The 21,201-nt window shown below is 43.7% G+C and overlaps 1 protein-coding gene across 4 annotated transcripts in view; it reads right to left on the bottom strand.

Annotated features, from left to right (window-relative positions):
- Positions 1-210: 210 nt before the first annotated feature.
- The window catches only part of DNTT (DNA nucleotidylexotransferase), a 32,985-nt gene continuing 11,994 nt past the window's right edge, over positions 211-21,201 (bottom strand). The window contains exons 2-11 of one of the 4 annotated variants that reach the window (XM_036886537.2): positions 20,382-20,556; positions 19,535-19,663; positions 18,155-18,325; positions 17,126-17,197; positions 15,780-15,903; positions 11,612-11,744; positions 10,436-10,544; positions 5,236-5,358; positions 2,201-2,284; positions 211-361 (exon numbers count right to left, since the gene is read on the bottom strand). In XM_036886537.2, the coding sequence (XP_036742432.2) occupies positions 275-361; positions 2,201-2,284; positions 5,236-5,358; positions 10,436-10,544; positions 11,612-11,744; positions 15,780-15,903; positions 17,126-17,197; positions 18,155-18,325; positions 19,535-19,663; positions 20,382-20,556 (1,207 nt within the window). In that variant the 3' untranslated portion in view covers positions 211-274. Of the gene's footprint in view, positions 362-2,200; positions 2,285-5,235; positions 5,482-10,435; positions 10,545-11,611; positions 11,745-15,779; positions 15,904-17,125; positions 17,198-18,154; positions 18,326-19,534; positions 19,664-20,381; positions 20,557-21,201 lie in introns of all 4 variants that reach the window. The other 3 variants (XM_036886536.2, XM_036886539.2, XM_036886538.2) reach the window with 3 other exon arrangements.

Below are 21,201 nucleotides of genomic sequence, written 5' to 3'. Positions count from 1 at the left end.
TCCCTGGAAACAAGCTACCAATTACAACACTGTTTCTATGGAAAAAAGTTTTGTGAATTCTGAGCAAGAGTCCTACAAATGGCCTATTAGAGTTCAAATCCATTACCAGGTGGTATCCTATCATGTTTCCAGAATTATTTATTTCTAGAAGCAATCTGCATTTCAGTAAGCCTTTAAGAATCCTAAACTTACCCAAGGCATCTTTCACTATAACATAAAACAGAATTTATTTAATTTGAAAAAAAAAACAGAAAATAAGTTGACAACTATTTTCCTAAGCATTTCTTTCCCATGGTTCAATGTAATCCAATCCCAGATGTGCAAAAATTTCTTCTTCACTTTCTGCTTTGAGAAACATCCTCTGAAAACATAACAAGAAATACATGCATTCAGATATTTTTGCTAAGCATCTCAGCACTGACATAGTTAAAGTATTATTTGTAAAACTGTCTTGTCAGAATGAATTATTGCCAAAACATAATTCCCTGCTTCTGAGTATAAAAAATTATCTTGACTGACTTTTGTCATTTTTATATTTTTCCACCCAAAAATATGGTACTTAATAAATTAAGGTAAAATAATGACAGCCTCATGTGTTCAGCTAAGGGCATTTGGTATTTTTTCCTGTGGGTCTGTAGTTCTTAACCACAGTTGTTCATTAAAAATACCTGAAAGAGCTTTTAAAAATTTTTGAAGCCTAAGCTGTGCCTCAGTTCAATGAATCTCAGAAGAGGTCTTGTCACCAATCTATTTTAAATCTCTGGGTCATTTGCATGTGTACCCAGCATTACATACAGTAATATGCATACAGGTGATAAGGAGTGGCAATTACAGTAAAGTGCATGTTCTGTTCTCTTGGCCTTCCACACCTGCCCCCACCCTGACCAGGCTCCCACCCCATGATCAGTCTTAGACAAAGCACCACTTCTCCTCCATCCTTTCTTGCCTATAGCACAGTGCGGAGTATGCCATAGCACTGGCTTATGGAGGCTGACTCCCATGCTTGATATCTGAGGCTTTCCTGCCAGCACCCACAGCCCTCTCGTCTGATTTTTCTTTGAGAAACCACCCCTCCCTCTTCTCAGCCCATGAGGGTCATTTGAGGCAAGTCCCACCTCCTAGGAGGGGCACACAAACCAAGTCTGGCCAGTCAGAGCCAACGGAAAGGGCTGAAGGATGGGCACATGGCCCAGGCCAAGACAATGAGCATCAGCTAGAACTCTTGCTGGGTCTATTAGGAAACGGGCTCTTCTCTGTTTGGGTGGCTAAGCTGGAAGGAGGGGACTAATGGGAAAAACCTGCCTGAGAATGAAACCAATGTGGAGGGAAGCCTGCACGAGCACGTGGATACAGCCACACCTGAAGTCAGTTACCCCAGATGCTGCAGTTTTAAAGCCAAATTCCCTTTTTTTTTTTGCTGTGCCATTTTGAATTGGGTTTCTGACACTTGTAACTGAGACAGTTCTAACTAAATACACTTCATTTAGATGTAAGCTCCTAGAGGGTATAGACCATTACTCCTAGTGATTTGGGGTCTTCTTCCTCCTCAGAGCTTAGTCTAGTATCCTTGACCACCGTAGGGACAGTAGCCCCTTGGCACCTGTGGATTTAACAGCTGAATATTTAACTCTTCATAATTCATACAGTAAGTTTTCAGTTTCCTGAGGCACGAATCTGGATTGCAGCCACTGCCAGGCTTGCACGCCAAATGAGTCACACAGCTGGTGAGTGAGCCCAGCTGACTATTCCTCTCCATCTCAGGGCAGCTCTCTTGCTCTCTTTCTTGCAATAGAATCTCATTAATGACTTAAGTGGTCACTCAAAATGCTACTGCCCAGTGCATGTGAGGGGAACTTGAGTGGCATTTGTGATTTGGGGGAGATCCTTCATTTTCTTTGGAGCTACTCATTGCAAATGCCAATGGTATACCAAACTCAATTAATGGGCATTGCTGGGCTGGTTCCTGAGATTCAGTAAGCTCATCATCTTTGAGCCCAAAGCTCCTAAGGTGCGTTCTGGGCTGTGGGGACTGTGCTCCCGTCCAGATCTTTCCAGGTGCCCTCAGCTGTGATCTGTGGGGCCAGAACACTCGGGGCAAAGGAAACTAAACCTTGATGGTAAAATCAGTTCAAGAAAAGGGCTCAGGGAGCCAGCCTGGGGGATGAAGACCAAAGTAGCCCATCTCAGGGGACACCTTTACCTTGGTCTTGTCATATAAAGCATGGTTATCCAGCACCATCTTCCGCTCGTGTGTGGCATAACGCCGGAGGTCTCTCTCAAACTGCTGGACAAGAGATAATTAAAATTAATTACTAACAATTCTAGAGTACTTCAGTTGTATGTGTTTAGAGATATCTAACTCCCTATAATAAATATCTACGCTAAACATTCTCAGAGCGATTTTCTCCCCAGGGCAAAGCTCTGTGATGAAGGTGCTCTGAGCTACCTGGGCACACTAGAACTCAAGCTCCCTGAAAACTTGAACCGGATTTGTTTTGTTCATAACTCTATTTCCTCCTTGAATAGTGCCTGGCACACAGAAGATGCAAGACAAATGTTCATTTGTGGATTTTGTGAGGATGGTGTCCAGACTAATATGTGGTTCAGAGTAAATGCTGGAAGAATAATAGTTTTTTATTTGGAATACCACTATGTAAAAGAGGATGAGAAGCCAGAGACCAGATTCTATCCTGGATTTTTTCCCTATCTGGCTGTGCAACTCTCAGCAAGCCACCAAGCCTCTCTAAATCTCAGTTAGTCAAACAGGAGGGTGCAAAGGGTCATTGAGAAAGGTCCCCTCTGGCTCCAAAGCCTCTCATAGGAGGTTCTGTAAAACTGATGGTTTGAGCCAACTGCCCCAGAAGAGCGTCTCCTCCGATCAGGGAGGGGTGGGCTCGGAGGCTGCAGGGAGCAAAACCTGAAGCCTAAGATAGAGGACAGAAAAACCTTGGAAAAGGAGGACAGTGAATGGCGTCGTCCTTGGGGTTAATTCTCCTGACAGAAGCACAGATTTCCATATGTTGATCTTGCCACGTGGGATTGGGAGAAATCATGGGGACAATGGCGCCCTCTGGTGGCGAGGAACCATTTCTTATTTTAGGAAAGTTGGCTGAGGCTGGGAAGCACCCTTCCCGCCCTCCACCTTGGGTGTGTGAGAAACAGACTCACAGAGGCTCTTTGCTAAGCAACACCCCTGTACTTCCATAGACCGGCAGCTACCGCGTCCAGAATCTGCTTCACCCTCATTTGTCCACAACCCTGGCTCCCGCTCTGCGGAGTTTAAGGGCTCACTCAGCTGCAGGGGGCAAGGGCAGAAGCAGGAATACCATCAGGAAGGCCATGATGATATTCCAGGAACTGGTATCCTACTTTTATGGGGAGCTTACCTTGTGCCAGGCACTGGGCTGATTTCTTGCTTTATGTTAATTTTCAGATCTGCCTATTATGTTCGTACTTAACAACGTCTAAAAGAGTCTAAAAGACTCTACCTCTAAAAGAACAGTTTTAAGGACACAGCTGAACTCGGAATTGTGCTAATATGAAGGCATTCTCTCATTTAATCCTCATTACAAGCCTGTGAAGTTGGTGTTGTTATTAGTCCCACTTTTCAGATACGGAAAGAAGGCCCAAATAGCCTAAGTAATTTACCTGAGGCCACACAGCCAATGATAGAGCTAGAACTCAAACTCCTCAATTCCAAAGCTCAGGTGCTTTTACCCTAGACAATTCTGCCTCTGCTTTAAAACCTCTTTAATTTATCACAATGACCCTGAGAGGTAGAGCAAGGATGCTATTTTGTTTCAGATGCAGAAAGCTGTACATCGAGCAGGGGTAATGGTACTACAGTCTGACTGTATCACTGGTCACGACAGACTTCAGAGGTTGGCCCAGGGCTGCTGCATACAGTTGTACAAGTTATGCAGTGCAAAACTCTAGAGGGCGCCGTTCACATTTGTAGCCTTTGCAAATGTGCATGTTTAAGATGACAACTTTCTGGAAAATGGCAATAAGGTACCTTAAGTAAGAGATGCTTCTTAAAGTTGGTTAAAGAGTCCTGTTGAGTTAGAAAAGGGGCTGAGTTAACCTAGGCACCTAGCCACAGTCATCCAATGTGTCCTGCCAGTGTTCACAGAGCGATAGCAATAATTTTCGAGAACTTTGAGAGAAGAGACTAAAATGTGCTAAAAACATGCGTGTCTTAAAAACAAAATGGACAAAGGGCAATCATTTCTGCCAGTGATCCCTAACTGGCATGACCTTGTTAAACCCTGGACTTCTTTCTGGAACTCTCTCCTTTCTCAACAGACTCTGCATCCCCAAAGATTTATTTCTGTCAGAGAAATTGCATTTATGGTGTACTCTTGCATCAGATTTTCCAAATTTTCTGCGTGAAAGGTGCCAGTCAATGTTTTTAATTTTGGTGAGAAATCCTAGTGCTAAGACCCTGTGCTGAAATAACTCAATCCAAAGCAAAAACACCCAACATTTAATTCAAGGTCGAGGACAATTTGTTTGTGTTATGTCATTCATCCACATAAGACCCTCTAAGTACTCATGTCACTCAAAGTTAACAGCCAGCTACTTCGGGAAGCTGGTGAGATAGTGTGGGCTGCTTAGTTTGGAGGGTGGAGCAAAGGAGACTCAAATCAGGGGGCACCACCTCTGTGAATGTAACGTGACGGGAGGCAGGAGCCACCAAGCAGCCAGTGCTGACTGCGTGCCTGGCATGGTGCTGAGGGCTTCGCCAGGTTCGGCTCACCGAATCCTTGCAACCAGGGATGTAGCTAAGGTCGCCACCCTCACTTCCCTGGTGGGAAAACTAAATCTTAAAGGACAGAGGGAACTTGTCCAAGACCACCCAGCTGGGGCTTGTAAGCAGGTCTGGGAAAAGCCAAAGCTGCCCTCTTAGCACCCTGCTGCTTTCTCTACTTCAGGGGTTCTCACACTATAGCTGCCTCCCAATCACCCCAGAGTTTCTGATTCAGTAGATCTGGGGTGGGGTGGAGAATTCATATGTCTAAGCTGTCCCCAGGTAAGGCTGCTGCTACTAGTCAGGGGACCACACTTTAAGAATGACTGTTCTAAATGAATGTGTCTTGACCATGTGCAGGTGCAATGCCCCGATTAGGGTTCTAGGTACTGCCCCCCACCCTGCCACCCCATCCTTACTGCCAATGTCTCTCCCCCAGGCCCAGGTGGGCCCAGCCTGGCCTTGTGGATCCAAGCAGTGCTTACCCGGGAGCCGGTCCAGCCCAGCAGGGCAAAGGCCCGGCGCTCATAGGGGCACATGACCAGGTCCACACGGATGGCCTTCCAGGTCTTCCCTTCCTGCTGGCTGGCCTTGCCACTGTCCACTCTCTGATGGTGCAGTTTAAAAATCAGAAAACATTTTTGAAAATGGTCTAAAGCGTCCACCTTCCTGCTAGGCAACTTGAGTTTTTCAAATGTTGACTCCACAAGGTCATAGTACAAAAGCAATCCCTGAAAAGCAACAGAAAGACGTCAGGAAGAGTCCCCAGTGAACAGGGTCTGTGATTTTACACTGGGCTCTCAGTGAGCACAAAGGCGTCATGGCTTTGGGCAGAATGTGGGTATGTTCTGTCCTTGCATTGTGAGTCCACCTGGCGACACGTGGAAGGAAGCCAGGGAGAAGGGTGATTATCCTCCCTCAGCAGTGGAGGAATTTAACGATTAGAGAGGCCAAGCCGAGTCACTTTGTGGCAAAGGTGCCAGAGAACCCCCTTGCCCGCTCTGAATCCCCAAGCCAGCGCTCCAAAGCTTGCCTCATCGCTTTAAGAACACGCCAACCATGAACACACAGCCCTGCCGTCTCTATGCAGCTGCTGTGAGTTAGCATCTCCCTGTGTTACACTGACCACCGGGTCTACTTGGCCCACAGGGTTAGGCTTGGAGGCTTAGCCTCACTTTTGGGCAGGACAATTTAAGTGACACTTTGACACTGTTACTCTGCCTGCCTTGGAGACTGGGAAATGTTAGTGACAGGTTTCACCTAAAGCTGCTGAGTCAGAAAGTTAACAAGCGACCCTAGAATGTACCCAGCAGGTTGTCACCCTCTGATTCATCTGTTCTGTGGGGATTCCTCACTGCACAGGGCAGCTGCCTGGGAGGGAGAGGCAGAAGTATGCAATTAACTGCTAAGTCTGAGTGGCAACCAAAAGAACAAATAACCTCAAAGTAATTCAGTCAGAGCTACCAGGGTGTGCAATTTGTTACCATGTATTCTTTGGGCCAGATGTTCTCAACTTTTGTCATCAGAAGCATTCAGAAAGTTGGTTAGAGCACAGTTTGCAGGGCCCGCCCCAGAGTGACTGGGGGAGAACAAGGAAATTTGCATTTCGAACAAGTTCCCAGGTAATGTTTGTTCCAGGTACCACACTCTGACCACCATTGGTTCAGTTCGTGTTGTTATTAGAAATGCTTTGCATTTTTCCTGCAACCCTCCAAGAGATGTTGTTTCACGTTGACCAAACTGAGCAGGGGATTCTTTTCTTTTTGCTGATTTCAAAAAATAGAACTCCAGCCCTGCTATGCCCCGCCCCCTACTGCCACAAAAGGCATTAGGAAGAACAGACACCATTTGAAGGACTGGGGGAGCACGGATGCCAGGTAGAGACTCTTGGGGACGTGGCAACTGTGGCCATAGATAAATCCAATAACCATCCTGGGAAAACACAATTTTGCTTTTTAATGAAACTTACTAAAATTAGTACAGTGTAGCAACCCTTTGCATAAATTTGAATGATATGCATGTGGAAAGTGAGCTATTAAAATATTAACGAGCCTCATTTTGAAGCCATCTGTGCAATAACACCTCCCACCCCAAAAAATATCCACAAAGCTGGCTTCCTAAGAGTCGTAAACTGTGTCTGCACTATTGCCACATGATGGTGACACTTTGGCTGGTAATAGACAACAGGCCATCCTTGGCAGCAATTTCCTTTGAATTTTGAGAGGTATTTGAGAATGCATCCCTTGAATAAAATGCTCCTGCCTGCACGTTCAGACCACTGTCAGCATCAGAGGCCACACATGCACACCACCCTGACGTCACCTCGCACTCTCTGGCCCAGGCTGTTTGTAGGGCATCTCTTTTCTGCAGTTTCCTTCTTTGCTGCCCCATTTTCTTTGGGTAACTTCTCTCCTTTAAAAACTCCTTTGAAGGTTTGACTCTAACTTCCCCATCAATACCCATGGGTTGACTGGATCTCACATCAGCATGTTCTTTTTTTCCTACTGAAACTGACAGATGCCTGAAAAGGAGGGAGGTATTTCCCTGCTCCTGCTGCTATTCCTCCTCAGGGGAGTGAGCAGAGGGTTCTTGGGGTAAATGGGGCAGGAGAGATGTGCTCAGCTCTCAGCTTTGCCTCTCACAAAGGAGGCTCCATGGCCCCACATTTAGTCTCAGGCTCCCCCAACTGAGAAGGCAGGGGTGCAAAGCTGGAGCGTGAGGCCCTCCCACTATTAGTTAGCCAGGATCCATCCACCCTTTGGTATGAATTCCCTCCACACCCCTCTCAGAAGACTCTGCATCCCCTATTCAAAGTCAAGTCAGTTTCTCAAGGTGAGTATGTTCTTTACACTTAATAATTGTCAATACTTTCTATCTCTGAGCAGTTCCATGAACTAGGGGTGTGACCATCTAGAACAGAAACCCTGTCCCAAGGCCCCACCCACCGGGAGTGACCCCAAACATGCTCAATTAGCCCTCCCCTCTTTGGGTGTAACTGCTGGTGGCCAGTGAGAGTTCAGGCTGCAGGAGCCTTTAGGATGGCAACCTCCCCCCAAATCAGCAATTCCAAACTCCTTTTCTCCCCCCTCTCCCACCCCTGACCAAGGGGTCTTCTACGAGGATCACATTTAGACTCATCTGATGGGTGGTTCAAACTGATACCCACTGGCTGTTCACTATGTGCAGCCCATGTTTTAAAACACTGGGTGTGTATCTGTGCATGTTGTGAGTGTTCACACTGGTATGTGTGCATGGGATATAATCTCTAAAATCTGGAAAGTGTAGGTGAGACAGAGACAGTGGGCTTAGATAGAGTAAGAAAAAAACAAAGCAAGATAATCCATTGTGGGATTTGCTGTGGCCTGCTGGGGGCTCAGTTTATTTTCTGACTTTACCCAGGGGCTGCTTTTCCTCCTCCAGCCCTAATCAAGTGATTTGCAACTTGGGCAATTTAGCAAGCAAGCCCAAAACAATGTAGTAAAAACAGGAAGAATTCCATCTGAAAGATAAGATTGCATTTAAAAACCCAATTAGATAAAAAGTGTTAAGTATCTTAATATACTCTTTAACAAGCAGACAATAACTCAGCCCCCTTGGGAGCAAAGCACTTGGTCTTGAGTGATAGGCTCCAGACCAGGAAGCTGCTATCCTGGGAGGAAATCAGAGCAGTAAATTTCCTGTAAATAACCCGGAGTGCTAATAATAAACTAATGTCTCTTCAAAGATAAACATTTTAGGACCACTTAGCAGGTGTACATCCCTAGCCCTTTGTCTCTCAACTGCCTATAAATCCCCTAGACAACGCACCACCCTGGGGCTCTCTTGTCCCTGCTCTGTCCTCTCCCTTTATCTCTAAATAGGTCTTTCCCTGGCTCTCCTACCTTCAATGTTTGTGAAGTTCATTCTTCAATTCAGTGAACAAGAACCCCGGCATCATAGGTTTGGGTAAGAATGGCAGTGACAAGGAGTGAGGTGGAAGTTAACCAAGAAGATTTCACAGCCAAGGTACTGGGGGCGGGTCTGGGACTGCAGGGGTGCAGGCAAGCTGGGCACTCACCTGCCCCACAGCATCTCCTCCCTGAGGTCTTTTTTGTCAGCGAATGAAGGGGAGCAGCTGTGCAGCCACAGGGCTTGGCTTCTCTGGCAGAGGTCAATAAATAATTGTGCATGAGAGATCATGGTAACAGCCACTATTTATTAGGCACTTAACATTTATCAGGCCCTGTGCCAATTGCTTTATCTAATTTTCAGTTAATCCTCCCCGTTAATGAAATGAGAGAGGCTTGCTATCCATTTTACAGACACAGAAAGAGAAGCTTGGAGAGAAGCATCCTGGCTCACACAGCCAGTTAGGGCAGCACTGTGCTTGTAAAGCCTACAGCTAAAACCCAGGTGCTTAGTGTCAGCTTCTGCCTGTGTCACCCATCTCTTTGCTTGCAGACCAGTTGTATGACTGCTTCAAAACTGAGGAAGGGCTAATGGAAAGAAGGCTTCTTGTCACCATGTCCCCAACACACCATCTCGTTATAGGCTGGGACAGATTTAGAGCACGGGGAGGGTGGTGCCTCTAAACTAAGGCCAAGTAGGTCCACCACTGGAGGAGAGCGAGCCTCAGCTGGCAGGGTGCATGAGCTGAGCTGTCTATCCATGAGCAATTTTCCTGCTGGAGGACAGCAGGGGAGCCACCCCAGTGTGGTGACTCTTCCTGTCCTGCCCACCTCTGGCTTAGCCTGTTACGGTCACTCTCAGGGTTCCTGGCCACCCTGGGTCCACTCTTCTGAGAGGGACAGAGTGGGCCTGGAATGGCCTTACAGTTGAATCTGGATCTGGTTCCAACATTAGGTCTTTACTTCGGGTTCTTCGAGCTCTGGAGTGGTGTGTTTCTAGCTCTTACTTTCACTTATCTGAGGTCTTCTCTCTCTGGCATATCAGGGAGCTTGGTCCACACCCAGCAAGGCCAGCTCACTCAGGAAGGGTGAAGCTGTACCAGAAGAACAGCAGCCCAGCCTCCTCAGCCACCAGGGCCTCCAGGTGCCTGGGGAGAGCCCTCTGGTGTCTTGGAGACATGGAGCTCTCACAAGAGTCAGGCAGCAAGAGGTGGCCCTGCCTCTGGGTCATCCTCTGCTTTTCCCACTGGGCAGTGGGTGGTTTATAGCAATTTTTATCTCAGTGGGGGGGCCTTCTGAGCAGGGACCTCTGCTATGCCCAGCTTGCCCTAATTAGTTTCCTTCTTTTATCCCAGCACCAAGTCAAGCTGGTTATTGACGAGCATGTAGTTTAAGGCACCAGTGAGCCCTCTTAGGCTGATTTTATCCTGATCCGAGCAGTCCTGTCCCACCTCCAAAAAAGCCTGCTAACTGCCCAGCTCACACCTTCCAGGTCCTTCCAGCACTTGTTCTTCCTTCATTTAGGGGATTTAATGCCTCTGCATGTCCAATACTGAGACATGGCTACCCTCAGCCCCTTTGGTAATAGGACAAGTATGTATAAATAAGATACATATTCATAACTTACCCACATACCCAAAGTCTGATCGCATGCCATGTGGCATTGTATAAGCTGTTGCAAATAACTGAGACTCCATTAAATGGTCATTACACAATTACAAGGTAAAGTGTGTAAAATTCAGTGGTATTAACATGATTCTTGAGTGTCCAAATATCTACCTTTGATCTTTCGGCTTACCTTCCTTTCCCATAAGTTTATCACTTTAAGCAGAATTTGTTGATCTTCTTCTTCTGTTATTCCTGGACTGGTAATTAAAAAATCTACATCATGCCCAGTTTTCTTACCCCTGGTAAAAATAGATAATATAAAATGGAAACAAATTAGATTTTTGGTTCTCAATTTTTAAAATCACCTTTGTTTCTATGCCCTATGCTTAAGGTTTGCAACACAAAATGCTCAAGACCTTTTTGAACAAAATGTTCTTGGTTGCACAACTGTACTCCTTGCAAAATAAACTGATATCACAGAAAAAAAATCATATGATTGTGTGTGGGGGGGTAAAAACTAACAAAGGAGAGGGTTTTCTCTACACACTCACACAGGCATGGCCACCTACCTACACATACACACAGAGACAAGCCTGACTATGGCCTGACCAAGAACTATATTCATGTAATCCAAGGCAGGGTCCTTGGAATCATGACACAGATGAAGGGCATTTTTTTAAAAATTGATCTTCCTGTCCTACTTTGTCCCTCACTTCAAGCCTGGCTTGCCAGAAAGGCCGAAAGTGAACAGGTAAGGGGGCCATAGGGAGAGTTGGAGGAGGGTGTGGGAGGGAAGGAATCTTTCTGAAATGCAGCCCTCAATATCCAACAACTGCACACAACTCTGTGAAGAGTTCATTCATTCATTCATTCATTCATTGACTCAGCCAGTATTTCTTAGGCAGTGGCTTTGTGCCAGGCTCCATGCACTGACTCTCAGCACTTTTTCAAAAAACTTAGTGGGGAAGTCACGTGTACAAACAAGTTACTTGGCAGCTTTCCAGGGAACATTGAGGAAGGGTGCCCAGCATGGAGGAGGAGGGAGTCAAGGAAGGCTTTCTGGAAGAGGTGGCAACTGAATTGAGTCTTAAAGGATGCAGAGAAGTCAGCCAGGTGACAACCTATCCAAGCAGAAGGGTCTACCGAATGGACACAGAGACAAGAAACAGCAACTTATGTGCAGAGAATGACAAGCCACATGGGGTTGCTGGGGTTAAAGTGAGGTGCAGGAGCCAAGGCTGCAGAGAGAGGTTGGCACCAGATCACCAGAAACCTACGGGCCAGGTTAGGAAGCCTGAGGTTCTGAACAAGGAGAGCCACTGCAGGTGTTAGAGCAGGGGAGGCGACAGCTGCCCTTGTCACTTACCTGCGGAATCCCCCTGTCATGGTGACGAAGGCGTCAGGCAGAAATGCCCCGACGGCCTCTTTAACCAGCACGCTGACTGCCTCTGCTTCTTCCCTGGTCACACGACTGACAAGGTCTTCATAATAGAGGAAGCCTGAGAGGCCGTTGGATAGGTCAGTGGAGAGAGTGACACAGCTCATGTGAAATGACCAGCCCTCAGTGGGAGGGGATTCTACTCCCAAATATTGCTAATGTGGCCACAGGCATCAACTCCATACTGTTTCCACAGAGACAGTAGTCATCTGTTCTCTTGACTGTGAATTGTTTATGGTAACAATGACTCTTTGCTTTCTGACTGAGAGGCTTACAATTTCCTGAGAGAGAGATAATATTTCATATCCCTCTAAAATCGAACTGTTCAAATCTGACTTTCCGGTGAAGAACCAGCCTTCTTGATCATTAAGCTGTACCCTATTATTTGAAAAGGGTAATACATAAAGATTGAGAGGTTCAGAATTGGAAGGTGATGGATCTATTAAAAAATTAAAATCAGGAAGTGGAAGAGGGTGGTAGCTTTGTGTCTAAAGTGAGGTAGAAAACATCTTTGGTGTTTTGGCTTAATGCTCTTTGTTGCACCACCCTGAGTAAATGGAAGTTCAAACAGAGTTGTTATGAAGAGCTGTTATAATAACTTGGTTATTCCCACAAATCCAAGAAGAAAAGAATGGAGGGAAGGAGTAAAGGAGATGGGAGCTTTATCTCTAAGAATTGGGATGAAGTTCTGGAGGGGAGGGGAGCAAGTGTGCTTGGAAGATTCAGACTGGGGGACGTCTAATTATCCTTCAATACAAGGCACTGTCTCTTATCTAGAATCCCCCAAAAGGAGTCATTCAAACTCTGCTTGGATATTTCTAATAGGAACTCTGGTACCTTCAGAGGCAGCCCACTTCCTAGCTGTAAAATCTGTTTGGACCATTCTTTTTTCTTTCTCCCCAGCTTTAGTAAGGTATAATTGACAAATAAAAACTGTATACATTTAAGGTGTGTAAGGTGATGTTTTGATATAGGTAGACATTGTGAAATGATTACCACAATCAAGCTAATCAGCATACAATGGAATCTTTTTCAACCTTAAAAAAGAAGGAAATCTTGTCATTAGCAACAGCGTGGCAGCGTGGATGAACCTAGAAGATGTTATGCTAAGTGAAGTAAGTCAGAGACAGGAAAGTAAATAGTGCGTGATCTCACATGTGGATTCTGAAAAAGTTTAACTCTTAGAAGCAGAGAGTAGAAAGCTGGTTATCAGGGGCTAAAGGATGGGGGAAATGGGAAGATGTTGATCAAAGGGTGCAAAGTTTCAAATATGCAGAATGAGTAAGTTCTGGAGATCTGATGGACATACTGACCATAGTCAACAATACTGTGTAGTATACTTGAAATTTGGTAAGAGAGTTCTCACCAAAAAAACAAGACTGGGGACAGTTCTTTCTTTTGATGACTTTAATTTTTTAATTGATTCATCACCTTCCAACTCTGAATATGTATATTTTGTGAGATGATTTCACAGTTTTCAAGGATAGTTTGCTGCATATGGAATTTTAGGTTCACTATTATTTTCCTTTACATATGGAAAGATATGGAAGATAATTGCTCCAATGTTCCTACATCAATTGCTGTTGCCAAGAATCATGAGGTCAACTAGATATTTTTTCCTTTGTAGATAACCAATTTATTCCTCTCTGGAAAGTTTTAGGGACTTCTTTTTATTTTACTGATGTTTCTCCATGGGTTTCAAACTGCCAGCTCCCCAGAATGTCTATTGAAAGTAACTTTTTTGATAACGCAAAGCTAAGTTTATTAAATCTACTGCAGTAAGGGAGGTAGTGTCATCGCCTTCAGAGGATCTTAGCTATGTCATAGAAGAAGAAAGCCAGGGCAGGATATTTGTAGGGTTTGGGGTCAGGGCTCCTGTGATTTACAGCAGGGAACTGATTGGGGTTGGGCAAAGCTCATAATGATGATTTAGGCTTGGTGGACACAGTGAAGCTACAAAGAATTATTAAGAGGGGAGATATATTAAGTGTTCTTACCACAATAAAAAGATCAATTTAATAAAATTAAATAATTTCTGAATGTGAAAAAAATGAAACCCCAACAATGCTCCATTAGGCCCTTTTTTACCCAAAAGATGTCATTGTGAATGATATTCAAAATACAACTCACTTGGTAACCATAAAACTTCTGTACTTACTCAAGATGAACATAAACCAAAGACATAATTAACAACAATTTCTTTAAGAACATGCGCAGATACCAGGAATGAATGTGAAGATACTATGATAATTTGTTGACACCCATGAAACAACTTACTCGGCTTTCTTTTTTGGTGTGGTGGAGAGGTTCCCTTATAAGAAACTTACTATACTGCATAGTGTTATGTGTGTGCCACTATATTTCAGACATTGTCTGTTCAAGGCCAATGTGACATGTGAATACTCAAGCCTCAGGGAACTAAAAGTGCAATTATAACTAAAACTGAGTCAGGTTTTTCATCTGACACATGGTTGTACCCTTTGCAGTATCCTAAGCTTTTCTACTGGCAATTTCATTCATCATAGTCCTGCTACAAGGGATCCATATAGCCAGGTTTTTTAAGCTATTTAAGTGTGATAGTGAGACATTCTCCTGAGTTCTACATAAAGCAAGAGCATTAAACAGCCTGCTGGCAGTCATGACTCATTAAATGAATAAAAGCTGCTTCATTCCCTGGGTTTAAATAGCCCATAGAAGAGAAAAATCCAGTTTACAAAGCTGGGGAATTAGAAACTACTTAGATCCTGAGATCATTTGGTGTCATTTGGTAAGGGTTTTTATCAAAGTTAGACACTACATTGCCTCCCAGTTTCTAAGAGTTGAGCATCTTTGCTCTCATTCCAAGCCATCTATTCACACCTTAGGTTTAAAACTTATGTAGATTTATTTTTAATGGCATCACCAGAGCTGGTGTAATCATGTTTATTAAATGTGCATTGTCAGAAGCCCAGAAAATGGGCTTTTTCCATAGATTTTTTTTCTTAGACATCTTTATGTCCTATGTAGCATCTTATGCAACTCATCTGCAGTCCCTCCCAAGGCTAGCAACTTGGTGAAAAGATTTATTTTGCTTCCTCCACTGTTGCTTGTTTTCTAACCATCACTCAAACAAAAGATAGCTTTTTCTTTTTCTCTGGTCTCCTCTTGTGGAAGATGCCTCCACTTTCATGTCATTAAAAATGATGACTTCTTCATTCTCAGTAACTCAGAAGCCATAATGCTCAGAACTGGCTGTGACTCCCTTTTGAACCCCAATCACACTGTATTTCTATTGCATGTTAAACATAAATATTTAAAACGTGTACAATTTTTTTGACCCTATATTGACTTTTCTTCATTAAAAAAAATTTATTGGACCATCCATAAGCGGAAGTGACCGAGTCACCACCAACCTCCGGGAGGCCCCACCAGGCTTTCAGTGACCTGCCTCAACACAGGCTCTCTCCCAGGCTCACAGGTCCTGGAGGGTAGATCAACTCCGTGTGTAGATTTCCACAGTTTCCCTTCTCTTTGCTGGTGTTTTATACTTTCTGGAGAACCACTTTTCTATTAGGCAACAACTCTTGTTTTTTCAAATACTCTTTACTCCCCACTCCTCCTGTACATTTTGTGTCCTGTACTCCTCATCCATGCATCTTATCCAGGAGACACATCCAGGCCCCAAATGCCTGGAGTCAGTTCAGCACACCCTAGATCAACAGTGCAACCTGGTTTGACATCTGGAGGAAGGAACGATAATAGCCACCAAGCACAGCGTGTTTTTCTATGCCAGACAAGGTGCCAGGGACTTCGCTTGCATTATCTGATTTATTCTCTAAGGGCACATTACCTTTCTTTCACAGATGAGTTAACTTCGATTCAAAGGTTTTAACAAACTTGCTCAAGAGGAAGAAGCTGGGGAGTGCTGGAGGCAGGATTTGGATCCAGGCCTCTCTGATTCCAAAAGCTTGTGTTTTTAACCATGGCATGAAAAGAGGCCAGTCAAGTGACTCAGCTCACTAGTTCAACTGGCATCAAAGTTCAATGAACTTAAAGCTCTACCACAACCTGACCAGCCCGGAGCAATAACAGAGGAGTTGTAGGAGAGACAATTTACCTGCTTTCTGCATTTGTGTGAACTTCAGGGTTTTGTCCGACCTTATTTTACTCAGAGTTCTGAAACCCATTCTGAACCATTTCTCAGCTGTCTTCAATCCCACTCCAAACACAGAAGTAAAGAGCTGAAACACAGGGAAAGGCACACCATTGGTTTCTAAAATAATCATTATGACAATGCACTGATACTTTTCAAGGTCTGGGTTTAAGAAAAAATATAAGCAGATCTCTGACCCAGTTTCTCCTGAATACGACAATGGGATGGGTGATAGTAGTTTTTTAGAAACATTTTGGTTTCAGGAGGATTCTTTCCTGACATACAGTATTACTAAATGAAACAAAAGTGAGGAGGAAGGTTCTGGCATCTGCATAGGGCTTCCATATAATTTGATGGCGGGATTCCCTGTGCTGTTGATGCGTGACAACAGTTACCCCTGTCAGGCACTCCCCTTTGCAAAGTCTCTTACATACACTCATGCTCTGCATATTTACCCTCACAATTAAGGAGGGATGCAATATAGTTTGTATACGTCTTCCACCAACACACAGCTGCTAAGTGGCAGAGCCCAGACTCAGACCCAGTCTGTCTGCACTCCAAGCCTTGGCTCCTGCCCACAGCCACCTGTTAGGCCTATGCAGCACTCTGACCTGAAGGGATTGGCACAAGTCCCTGTGGCTTGCACCTCCAAATTAGGGAATATTGGGAGGTAATAAACCCTGTTTCAGAGTAGACAAGGTTGCAGTAAGGACCTTTCCAGCACAGGTTTGCTCTTTAAGAGCAGGTTTGTTTTGTCCCATGTTCCTAGTGCCCCCTCGATATTTGTACCCATGAGTGAAACACTCCTGGGACGTGAGGTTATCTGTATCTCACCAGAGCATGTCAATAAGCTCACATTTACACAGATGTCTGCATCCTAGATCACCATTACAGACTGAGTGGTGCCTCCACCTCCCTGCCAAATCCGTACGCTGGAGCCCTAAACCCCCAGTGTGATGGTATTTGGAGGTAGGCCTTTGGGAGGTAATTAGGTTTAGATGAGGTCATGAGGGTGGGTCCCTCATAGTGGGATTAGTGCCTTTATGAGAAGAGATACCAGAGAGCTTTCTCTCTATCATGTGAGGGCACACTGAGAAGGTGACTATCTGCAAGCCAGGAAGAGAACCCTCACCACAACCCAACCACACTGTGTTGGACTTCCAGCTTCCAGAACAATAGAAAATAAATATTGTTTAAGCCACCCAGTCAATGGCATTACGTTATGGCAGCCCAAGCTGACTAATGCAACTACTTAAATAATAGGGTCAACTGAAAAACCATTTTCAATAAATATATATAAAATCACCTACTTTGAAAGACTGATATCGTTCATCATTTAACACAGCTTTAACCTCAGAACATTCTCCATCTTCAATAATTTCCTGCATGGAGAGTTGAAAAATACTTTAAATTAGTGATGAACAATCACAGTCTGAGACTCTCAAATTCACTGGTCTAGTAGCTTGGTTTTTCATGAATGTACACTCATTGCATGCAGGATGTTTCCCTAATTGATCTGGAGAAAACAAGACAATTCCCCGTAATCTTGAAAATCCCAGGTCATTATATAAGTAGTCCTTTACAATCCTGAGGGACAAAGGTACAGAATGTTAGGGTCCAAATCTAAAAACACCAGACCAAAATACTCACTGACAAAAGTGTGTCTACATATTTGTGATAATTTTGTTTTCAGTGGATATGTACTGTTACAAAAGGACTTTTCATTGGAGCAGGTTACTTCTGGACCCATTGAAAAGCCAATCCAAGTTCAGTTTCTTATGATGTCTAGTTTAGACCCACCACCCTCCTCTAAATAGAGTTGGGATTATTTTCCTGGAATCATTTACCTTGCACTTTCACTATACTGAAACTTACTCTTGGATGACCAACTTGCCTTGCTGGGGAGTCCTCAATCATTATTAAATAAATCAACACCCATCCCAGGCTCTCTTCTTGGAACACACAGGTAGAGATGCAGAATCAGCTCAACTGCCCTTCACATCCACTAACATTCTGGAGGGTGACATCCCATGAAAGGAACTGAGGTCCATTACGCAGCCTGAGTTTGTCAGACCATCCCTCACTGTCAAGCTTTTAGGTCACGTGAGTCTTTCCTTATGATTTAATAATAATACAGGAGGGTCTTTTCCCTCTAGCTGACCCCACATATCTCCAGCTATGATAATATTGGAGTATGAATTATACATACATATGCATTTCTACCTATCACCTACCTCTCCATCTATCCTACATCTACATAGTTGACAGGGAAGTCTATTAACTCCACTTTCTCTCTCTCTACCTATTAGGAAGTAGGACAAATCACATTTCACCCTTACCTCTATTATATACTTCACTTTGTCTTCCAAGCAGGGAATGTTTTCTGTGTCCTTCATACTGATGATCGTAAATGGCAAAGATTTAAGTACAGAAGCTGCTCTCATAAATGCCAGACAGGAGCCTTCATTTTCTCTAAACTCATAATTTTCAGCCAGTACCTCAAAGGCATCCTGAAGAATAAAGTGAGATGAGCAAACACCATCTGTTTCCTAGACTCTGAGCCAACAGTCACTTGCAAACACCTCCTTGCTCTCCTTTGACGTGCTGGTACGCCTCATGTTTCCTTGAAGCATGGGTTGGGTCTCCCTTATCTTTACACCCCTCCCTTGTCAACTGAGTAAAATTAAATTTAAAAGACAGGCCACAGAGTGTTTTACAAGGACACTTTGCTGTTCAGGAATGATTTAACCCAAACACCATCTCATACCCATTGTATCCTATCAGTCATTACTCAGCACAATCCTTCCCTCTTTGCTCGTTGGCTTTCCCAGCAGCCTGTGGCTAGGATTCTGCCTTGATCACTCGACATCCCCATCTCTTAGCTTGTATATAAAACACAGTCAGTACTTAACATAGGCTTGTTGAACAAACAGGTGTAATCATAGATGGCACAGACCCGAGGCTGGGGTTATTTAAGGTCAGGCATGTTTGCATTTCTAGCAGAGGAGGAAGTGGCTGCAGCTGTGTGGCTCAAAAGTTACAATTTCCTGGTCTTCCTCACACATGTGGTGTTGGAAGTCTAGAAATGAGAAGTTTCATATTTGATATACTACTGCATGTCTTATCCACCTGACTGTTGATTCTAGGCTGGAGGACAAGCAGTTGTGGGCTTATTAGGGTCATTTGAAACAAACTTCACATCTGGATGGGGCTTTAGAAATGATCTAGCTACTTTCTAATTGAATGGATGAGGAAACTGAGGCTCAGAAAGAGGAATTGACCTGCCCAAGCTAGTTAATATCAGAGAGGCAAGGGTCCAGGTCTGCTGTCTCTCAACATTGGTTTCCCAGCAAAGGCTATTCATGCATTATTGCTATTTCTGTGCAATTTGCTGTTACTATGTTTTGGACTAATTACAGCATTTGGATTTTCAGAATATTTGCCTTTGACAAGAGTTATACCCAATAATGACAACTGTCAATAAATAGCGATCTACCATCTCTAAGGAACATAATCCAAATACATCTGTCCATTTCCATGACAGAAATAGACTTGTTCTTGACAGAAAGAAAAATCAGAGGTCAGGCTGGGGCTGGAGGGATGAGTGGGGAGATAACTGTCCCAGATTTTCAGAAAAATTCATCATTTAATTTGTAGATCCATGGAAATAAGCTGCAAGCCCTTCATTTGCTCTGAGTATTGTTGTAAAGCTCCATTACCGTGAAGATGTGGTTACAGTTGTTTAAAGTGGTTCTTCTCTGACACGCATATGGAGAGATCTTTTTTACAGCAAGTGGTGGAGTCTTCTGGGGCTCTGGGTTGGCACTAGCTGAATAGTCTTTTCTTACCTAAACAAATGCATAAGTATCCATGTTTAATAACCATCAATAGTAATAATAATAGATATGTATGAAGAAAAACTTGGAGGCAATTAGATGGCAACTGTCTCTGGAAAGAGGATAAAATTATAGGAGATCCAAATTTTATGTTATTTGCACTTCTAATGTTTGAATTTGCTATAATGAACATGTATTATTTTGGAATCACACACACACAAAAATCGTGAAAAAGAACCATAGAACCTATATAGTTATGGTCTAAAGCCCCTTCCTGAGACTTCTAGCATTATTGTTAAAGGATTTGGAATTAAGAACTTAGGTTTCTTTACTCTTTTCTTATGACTGATAATAGTAAGAAAAAAAAAAAAGAAACCCTATGCTTTTCTGGCTTCCAGACATCAAAGCTTCAATATTTTGAAATATTTGTGTATAGACTTATTCATAAAAATAGCTACCATTTATTAAGTACCAATTGTAGACCAAGCTTTGTTTTAAGTGCTTTACATGTATACTATTCCTGTTATCATAACCATCCTTTGAGGTAGGCACTATTGTCACCCTGCATTATAGAAGAAGAAACTTGAACTCAGAAATACTAAGTGATTTACCGAAGGTCACACAGGGAATAAGCAGAGAACCTTGGGAGTAACCCAGATCTGTTGATTCTGTAGCCCATGCTCCTAATCATCAAGCAAACGGCAATAAAAATCACAACTGTGACACTTACAACAAGCTGGTGTTTTCCTGTCACCTCCACTGGTTTTCCTGCTCCCATACATTCTATCAGCCAGCAGACATCGAGGAGCTCTAGCTGTGCACTGGCTTTTATGTTCTGTGCCTGAAGCCACTCTAGGACATCTGAATCAGAGTTGTTTTCGGCCACAATGTGGGTGACGGAATCACTGCAGGATGCAAGACAAAGTTACCAGCGTGAGGGGCTTTCAAAATCAGAAACTATCCTCTTTCCTCGAGGTGTTTGGGGCATTCCATTCTGATGGAGAAGCACGCACAGTAGACCCGATCATGGGCATGGAGAATTTAAGCCTCCATGCAGGGGAATTCTAAACTGTTAGAGTAGCTACAGTGGTCTGTCATAGTCACTTGTCAGATGCAAGAAAAATTAAGAAAACATCAGCAAGGTTGTGGTGTTGATGAAAAACCAAGGTTCAGAGAAGATGGAATGTGAAATCGTTCTTAAAGTAGTGCCTAGCACTCAACATGTGGCTTTGGTGTGCCATTTCATTTTTATCTGTAGAAGGCTTTAATACGGTGCCTTTCAAACTGACTATGACCCACAGTTAGAAAGAAATACTTTTTATATCATGATGCAGAATAGAAATAGATATAGTGTAGATATGCTTATAACATTCCACTAAATTGGTCTAACAACCCACTAACAGGCAATGACCAGCCTTTGAGAAATATTGCTCTACATGTTCAAACCACAACCCTGTGATGTAAGACAGGCAGGGATATTTTCCCTAATAACTACTGAGCACTTCTCACGTTTTGGCACTGTTCAGGTACTCTACGTACATCATCTCATA

This window comes from Manis pentadactyla, chromosome 8 (assembly GCF_030020395.1).
Source record: "Manis pentadactyla isolate mManPen7 chromosome 8, mManPen7.hap1, whole genome shotgun sequence".
Classification (NCBI taxonomy): Eukaryota; Metazoa; Chordata; class Mammalia; order Pholidota; family Manidae; genus Manis; species Manis pentadactyla.
Note: the sequence above shows the minus strand (reverse complement) of the source record. Positions and strands in the feature narration are given on the sequence as shown.